General features: G+C 34.4%; 1 protein-coding gene across 1 annotated transcript in view; it reads left to right on the plus strand.

Annotated features, from left to right (window-relative positions):
* Positions 1 to 5,884, plus strand: part of LOC112144585 (S-adenosylhomocysteine hydrolase-like protein 1) — a 21,468-nt gene extending 15,584 nt beyond the window's left edge. The window contains exons 11-18 of the mRNA XM_024269173.2: positions 541 to 629; positions 815 to 885; positions 1,015 to 1,109; positions 1,217 to 1,315; positions 3,326 to 3,394; positions 3,553 to 3,631; positions 5,489 to 5,609; positions 5,674 to 5,884. Coding sequence (XP_024124941.1) covers positions 541 to 629; positions 815 to 885; positions 1,015 to 1,109; positions 1,217 to 1,315; positions 3,326 to 3,394; positions 3,553 to 3,631; positions 5,489 to 5,609; positions 5,674 to 5,680 — 630 coding nt within the window. The 3' untranslated portion in view covers positions 5,681 to 5,884. The remainder of the gene's footprint in view (positions 1 to 540; positions 630 to 814; positions 886 to 1,014; positions 1,110 to 1,216; positions 1,316 to 3,325; positions 3,395 to 3,552; positions 3,632 to 5,488; positions 5,610 to 5,673) is intronic.
* The last annotated feature ends 2,727 nt before the right edge of the window (positions 5,885 to 8,611 follow it).

Below are 8,611 nucleotides of genomic sequence, written 5' to 3' on the forward strand. Positions count from 1 at the left end.
CTCCGATCATCTTTTGAGCTTTTTCAAAAGTGTCCCCACTGGTCTTTTAATACTTTAATTACCTAATAGAATTTAAAAAAAAAGGGTTCTGCTGCACAATCATTGTTTTTTAAATGTTTTTTTAAATGTGCTCCGCTGCAGTTAGAGGGTTACTTATGATAATAAGTTTCTTTTTAGCCAAAGCTCAGACGAGGAAAACAAAGACGTACATGGATCTATTTAAGTGGATGCATCAGAATGGAGCCGAGCAAACAGCTTTTTTTAATCTGGTCCTGATTCACAACAATTTTATTCAAGAAATACCTAGAAATTAAAATTAATTTACTTTATTTATGTCCTACATCATCAGAAAATGGCACAAGAACATGTTTAAAACAAAATTTCTGTCTTTAATTTAGTTGAGCCCTTCTTGGAATGTCCCACAATCCCCTGTTCTCGGGGCAAACGCCACTAAGTGCCTTTTAAGGATAGTGTAAGCTACAAATGGTGTCTCTATGGTATGTGACATATTGAGATAAGTTAAATTGGGTCTCTCTGCAGGTTGGAAAAGGCTGCTGCGCTGCTCTGAAAGCTTTGGGAGCTGTCGTCTCTGTGACAGAGATCGATCCCATCTGTGCCCTGCAGGCCTGGTAAGAAAAAGAACTTCTTCCTCCAACGTGGTGTTCACTGAGAGGACAGAATATCTTGACATCTGCTGGATTACTGATGCTAAACTAGAATTGGGTCCAACTGTCAAAGCTCAGCAGAGATCCATGACCCTCAGATGAATCCATTTTCATGTGGGACATGTGTTCATGTGTTTTGTGTTCTACAGCATGGATGGATTCAGGGTGGTCAAACTGAACGAGGTCATTCGGCAGGTTGACGTCATCATAACATGCACTGGTATTGGAGCTTCGCTGAAATCAATATGAGCGATGGATTACACTGACATGGGATTAGGATACTGAACCCTTTAATCTGGTCATGCGTGATCTAATCTCTGGTGATGAACTTGACGGTGTGTATCTGCAGGGAACAAAAACGTGGTGACCAGAGACCAGCTGGACCGCATGAAGAACGGGTCCATCGTCTGCAACATGGGTCACTCCAACACTGAGATCGATGTGGTAAACTGGCACTCCTAATTTGGAGAAATCAAAGTTCAAGGGGTTCGATTGCTTCACTGAACTTTTCGTGTGGTGTAGAGAGTGACTCCTGTTCTGGACTCTTTCAGGCAAGTCTTCGGACACCCGAACTGACCTGGGAGAGAGTCCGCTCTCAGGTGGATCACGTCATCTGGCCTGATGGCAAAAGAGTAATTCTCCTGGCGGAGGTGAGGGGCGCTGTGTTTATGACTCTACAGAGAAACAAAAATGTAAAAGATTAAAGATCATACATTTACAAGATTTAAAGTTTTAAATTTACAAGAAAAAATCTCGTAAATTTACAAGATCGTAAATTTATTACTTTTAATCTCCTAAATTAACAAGATAAAAAGTTGCAAATTTATAAAGAAAATTCTCGTAAATTTAAGAGAATTAAATTTGTAACTTTGCTAGATATAATGCTGCAAATTTACGAAAAAAAATTCGCAAAGATTTTCGAGATTAAAAATCGTACATTTATTATTTTTATTCTCCTAAATTTACTAGATTAAAGTTTTAAATTTACAAGATTTTAAGTTGTACATTTACAAGAAAATTTGCAAAAATGTACGAGATTAAAAATCGTAACTTTACGAGATTAAAAGTCGTAAATTAATGAGATTTAAAGTTGTAAATTTACAAGAAAAATTCTCGTAAATTTACTAGATTAAAGATCGTAAATTTATTAGTTTTAATCTCCTAAATTTATTAGATTTACTAGAAAATTTGCAAAGAATTACGAGAATAAAAATTGTAACTTTACAAGATTAAAAGTCGTAAATTAATGAGATTTAAAATTGTAAATTTACAAGAATTTTTCTTGTAAATTTACAAGATTAAAGATCGTAAATGTATTACTTTTAATCTCCCAAATTTATTAGATTTACAAGAAAAATTCGCAAAGATTTACGAGAATAAAAATCGTAACTTTACAAGATTAAAAGTTGTAAATTAACGAGATTTAAAGTTTTAAATTTACAAGAAAAATTCTTGCAAATTTAAGAGAATAAAAATCGTAACTTTCCGAGATTAGAAGTTGTAAATTAACGAGATTTAAAGTTGTAAATTTACAAGAAAAATTCTCTAAATCTTACAAGATTAAAGGTCGTGAATTTACTAGATCGAAAAGATTATAGAAACATTTAATCTAATAAAAATGATTTAGCAAGTAGATCAAATCAATCATTATATTATATTATTTATACATGGCACTTTTCATATACTGTTCATATAAAAAAAAAATACACGAAATGATAAATAATAGTATTGTTCTCAAACGTGTTTTAATTTCTCATGAACTTATATGAATTATGGAATATCCTACAGTGTTCCCCCGCTTATTGGTGTTACCTTATCTGCAATATTCATTTTTTTTCCCAGTCACATGACTCTTTCGGTTCGTAACAAAATCTCAGACAACTCAATACGGTTGTATGAAGTTTTTGCATTTGAAGTAGATGCTTCGCTGCTGAAACTGCACAGCGGAGCCCCCGCCGGAGTCATGGAGGGGCGGGGGAGGGCCGTCCGCGCTGGGGAGGGCCGTCCGCGCTCCCCCGCATGTCAACTAGATATATCTAGCATGTAGATTTATTCAAGTTTGCATTGATCAAGACATATTAACTCGTAAAAGTTTTGTGGTTGTGAGCTTGTTGTCAACATACCAATAAAAAAATCAGTTTTAAACAAAAATTTAAGGAAATGGTGCTTGAAAAATACAAAACAGATGCATTTTTCTGTAATTAACTTATGCTATATAGTTTTAAAGTTCTTTAATGTGTATGGGTGTATATTTATGTATATATGCACGTTATATTATTATTATAACGCTTATTTGTGTTTCTTTACAACAGCGGAACCTGAAGGGGTTCGTGTCTCGCCTACTTCATCCTTACTTAACCATATGTTGTATAAATGTCCGCTACGAGATTCACTCGCAGCATGCCCTTAAGAAAATATCCGCAGACATTTTCGCTCTACGGGCTCACAGAGCAGTCTATGACCACGATATGTCCTCGTGGTCACCAGCCTATTTTTAGTTCGCCTATTTTCCGCCCACTGACAGCCCATATCCACCCGTAAGCGCTGTTGTGTCTAAATCTTAACAGCCTTATGCTGTTTCCGATGCTATTCTCATTTTAAAAAGAAGGTAGAGCATCCCATAATAACTAAACTGTATCATGTCCTTCTTGGTTTCATAGGGCCGCCTCCTGAACCTCAGCTGCTCCACTGTTCCTACTTTTGTTTTGTCCATCACAGCCACCACTCAGGTAAAACGACAACTGTAGTTACTACTGTTCTCTGCAGATGAAGGATTACCGTGGACTTTTTCATCCGAGTTATCCGAGCAGATGATCTCCTAATCCAAAAGTCTGGATGTAGTGGATCCCTATGGCTGAGTGCCTCTTTAATCTTGCTCTGTTCACAGGCTCTGGCCCTGATAGAGCTGTACAACGCTCCCGAGGGACGATACAAGCAGGATGTTTACTTGCTTCCTAAGAAGATGGGTGAGGACATAAATAATGCAGTATTTACATGTTAAAAGGTTACAATAAACAGTCATTTGTTTACATTTGTGTTCCCACTGTTCACAGCAAACGTTCCCTTTATGAGTGTAAACAAATTAAAGTAAAAATTCAAATCTGTTTCAACACACGAAGTTACAGTTATGAGGCAGTTACAGCGGATTTCTTTAGAGTCCCAGTCCAACTATATTTTTATCTATTGTCAAAGTGTTCCCAGTGTTTTTTTTATTATTATTATTATGATTATGTAGTTGTTAGTAGAAAGGAATTCATTAGAAATTTGCCTCTAATTGTCCAACTGTTGCTCAGAAATAAGCCTGCACTCATTTCCCATCATCCATTGGGTTACACTTTCTTCTGCTAGCTTACAGACCCTCACAACTCCAAGCTAACATTAGCATAGGAAAAATCGGCGAGCAATATTGGAGATATCCAGTGCAGTTTTGATCCAGATCAGAAAAGGAAACCAAAGACTTTCATGGATCTATTTGTCTGCAAGTGTATCAGAATTGAGCGCAGTAGGGAGACTTTGCAGTTGTGATGTCACAAACCTGAGCTTTTTTAAACCGCAGTTTTTGTCTGGTCATGATTTGAATAAAGAATTACTCAAACACATTTTTAAACATAAATGATTTTATATATGTCCTCCATCCTCATAAAAATACAACAAGAACATGTTAAAAGCACAACGAATACGAGTGCGTCTTTAATATGGAGCTTCTTTTGTGTTATAGAGCTGAATTAATTTGTTCACATTAATATTTTGCTTTGCTGTCTCTCTGCTTAACCTTTAAATAAAACTTAGTTTATGCACTTTTTTCACTGTTCATGCTTATGTGCTGTTTTTTATTTTTAGTTTGAATTCTTGAAGCTTCTTCTACACATGAATGACACTTTAACCTGTGGCCTTTTGCTTTTTTTTACTTTTTATTATCAAAAGCACATTTTTTATACAAGTCATTCAAACCAAAGATTCAAAACGCAAACAAAAGAAAATTCATGCATCCTTACTTCCAACAGTTTTCCTTAATTCATAGAATTAACAAAACAAAACAACAACAGTAACTAAAAATACATAAATAAAAGGAGCTAGATTGTAACAAAATTCCCCACATATTTTAGCTTGTCCATCTGCTAATCTGGCTAACTCTTACATACATATAACTACCTGTATTTATATATGTGCATAAAAAAACAGAATAAAAAAAAAATCAAATCTGAATATCGACCCAATACTTACATTTTCACTTCCCTCCACTGCTGATCAAAAACCTCCATTTTCATATGAAGGAAAAAAAACGGATTGATTTTATTCCGTTTCAAAGAGCAGATCCTCTCTCTGCGTTTGTTAAATGTGAAGCAAAGAAGGAATGTGTTTGAGAAACTGATATTTAAGACTTTTCTTGAGATTTCTTTAATGTAGGCATCTTTTTAAATAAAAAAGATAGCAATAAAAGAGACAATTTTTAACGTCTATAATTTGACACCATCTTTTAAAATAATCCAATTCATCTTTAAGTTGTGGACAGGAGCAATCCCGCCCCCCTTTACCTTCCCTGTTGCTGGGATTTTGGAATTGTGACCCTCCCAGTTTTTTTATTTTACAAATATGTTTGTTTTTCAAACACATTTATTGTCTGCTCCTGATTCACAACTATTTGAATAAACTTAAGCTTTATTTTCAGAAGAATTCCATGAAAAAACAAGTTTAATTGAGTCTTTACGTGTTCTTGACTCCTTGGGCTTCTTGTTTGTAGTTTTACACACAGGTTAGCTCTCTGTTAGGCCACATGGATGTGGTAACTCTTTTTTTTCTTCTGAATCCTCTTTCTTTTTCAGATGAGTACGTCGCCAGCCTGCATCTGACCACCTTCGACGCCCACCTGACAGAACTCAGTGACGAGCAGGCCAAGTACCTGGGCCTGAATAAGAACGGCCCGTTCAAGCCCAACTACTACAGGTACCGATCAGCATTTGGACTTTAATTCAGTGAAACAACACTGTAACTGTTTTACTCTTCACAGGTACTAGGCTGTCAAACGGCCCAGAAGCCCCGAATGTGGATCCCTGTCCTCCAGTGAGCGGAGATGTCTATAGATGCTGTTTTCTACGCCTCACTGGGTACATACGTTGTTTTAGGAGTACTGCAGTGATTGCAGCAGGCTTGTGTCAGTACAACTTCCCTTTGATGAAACGTGCCACACAGAGAAAGAAAGCTGGTACTTGTGTTTCTGAGTTTCTTTCTGTGATTTTTGTGCCAAAAGAGGAGGCGGACTGGAGTCTGGAGCTGTAAAAACAGAGAAAACAAGTCGGTTTGGCTCACAAACGTGTAGTAAAAATATACCGTGTAAAGTACGTGCTCACCCGCCGTGGGTGTTTGAAGCTGCTCGTCCGTTTTGTTCTTGAAACCATTTCTAGATATGAGAAACTCGACTGAAGGTTTTCTATGGGGTCAAATCAGGATCAGCTTAAAGTGAAGAAAAAAACATGATGTTAATGTGAAAAAATGAACATTTGAAAGCAGTTTTAAACTGGAAAATACATATTAAAAACTTTAAATTAAAAAAAAAAAAATCAATAATATTTTTTCAAATGTTCAATAATTTCTTCAAGTTTTTAATATTTTTTTTCAAAATATTATATGATTTTTTCAAATGTAATGCCTGTTTTTCACATTTTTAATCTAGTTTTTTGTTCACTTTAAGCTGACCCCATCCTTTTCGCTCCATAACAGATGGACCAAAGCTGAGCTTTCGCAAAATAGTCCTATAAACCAGATTTTATTGCACTTAACTTAGAGACATGTCTACTTATAATGACATAACTTTTAAACGTCTGATATATATATTAAAGTATGCATTGATTAAGCCATATTAACTCGTAAAGGTTTTGTGGTCGTGAGCTTGTCGTCAACATTCCAGTAAATAAAATCTCTCCTTGCTGCTTTCAACATCTCTTTCTATTTTCGTATTAATACACTTAACGTGCATTCCGATGTTTTAAGAGAAAAAAAAAATATTTTTTGAGACCATCACCATAAAAGAAGAAGAGCTCTTCAGTAGACCACCACAGACAGGTCAGAAAAAACTGCACCTCAGGGCTTTCAGGTAACCACAAACGATGTTAAAATGTTTTCCTGTTTTAATTCATTTGCACTTAAATGAAACTTAACTAATGCTAAGCTTAGTTGTCCAGCAAAAAAAGATGATTTATCAGGGTTTAAATTGCTTCAGTGTTGACATGGTTTACACAGCAGTCTGTAAAGGGCTGAGTCATGTTTTCTTGGGCTGATTTCTACCATTGTTGGTGAATTCAAACCACAAAAAAGATCATTTTTATACATCTGAAGGCCGACTGGACTACGCTTTATTCTAGCTTTGCTGCATAGAACTGAACAGCTGTAGGTTTATTTTACAGTTTTGTCAAAGTATGTTTTTCTTTCAAAGACTTTAGCACTGTTTTGTGAGGCTTAAAATGTGCAGATGAGCAGTTTATAATCACAAGCCATGTTTTTGGAGATTCAGCTCAGCTGAGTGATCGGTTTTGTTTAGAGCGGCACAGATTGAAAAATGTCATTTTTTGATGAATATTATAGTCTTTGCACACACTGTTGATCGATGGTTTCACTTTATTCTTCACAGCTGTCGACTCAAACTAAGTTTCCTTACTTACAGATGTTTTTTTAAGTGATTCTCACATTTGCATCTCCTTTTCTGAACCTTCAGTCTGCCATATTCTCTTTATTTTGTTTGTTCAGTCATTTATTATAGACATTTAAACCGTTTTAGACTAGATTAATCAACATTTGGCGTCCTTTTTTATGCACCCCTGTTACTTTTAACACTTCCTCAACTTTATGATGATACTTTCTGTAAATGATTGTGTTCTTCAGTAGATTGGTGTCAAATTGTTAGGCTTTAAAACTATGCACAAAGAATGTGTTATGGCTAAAGCCGATAAAACTGTTTTTAGACAGGATAAATCAAGGTTTGATTTTGTTTTTCTTTATTTTTTAATAGAATCCTTGTTTTCTTTTAACATTAACTCGATGATGGTACTTTTGTGCTTTTCTTTGATATATGCTTGTCAAATGATCATACTGAAAGTCTTTTTCGTATACACAGAGAATGTTATCTAAATGAAGCAAAGTGATTTATTCTCGTTATGCTATGGTAAACCACTGTGATTTCAAAGCTGGATATAATTTTGGATATAAGAGTCTGTGAGGCAAAATTTCTGCTATATTTTAGGCATTTATTCTTAGCACTGTAGTTTGAAATTAAATGGTTATTTTATTTGATCCCATATCATACTTTTGCACCTTTTCTTTCAATAAACTGCTGAAACAAACAAGTGTTTTTTTTGTTTTTTTTTTCTGAACAGCCCGTTTGTGTTCTTTTGCCCTTAAAAAGTTTCTTCTTAAGTTCTTTCTTTGATCTAACCATTTAAGGGACCACCAAACGTCATTTCTATTTAAATAAATTATTTATTGACTTATAATAGAATGTATTTGAAACTAAATGCACTGCAAAGCAATTTATTTATAGTTGAGCAAAATGACTGTAAAAAGGCTGTTTTATTTCAGATTTAAAATCACTTAAAATGCAGAAAAATGCAGATAACACTGAACTAAAATGAAAACTACAGACATGGTCTTCTCAAATGTACTTTTTTACATTTAAAAATAGTGTTAAAACTTTGTTTTTATAATAAAAACAACAAAATTAACATTTAAAAAAGGTTTTCTTAAGTACATACACCATGTTTTAAAAAATGCAAATGTTTAAACAAAATGACATTTTCTTTTTATTTATAACAATATTTACCAAAAAAAAGTGTTACAAGGAAAAATAAAAATAAAAATAAAATATCTATAGGCTACAGAGAATACAAAAGCATTGGAAAAAGAAAATGAACATCACTGAGCTGCAGAGGGTATTTTAATATTTTAATCAAATATGA

Source organism: Oryzias melastigma, linkage group LG5 (genome assembly GCF_002922805.2).
Source record: "Oryzias melastigma strain HK-1 linkage group LG5, ASM292280v2, whole genome shotgun sequence".
Taxonomy (NCBI): Eukaryota; Metazoa; Chordata; class Actinopteri; order Beloniformes; family Adrianichthyidae; genus Oryzias; species Oryzias melastigma.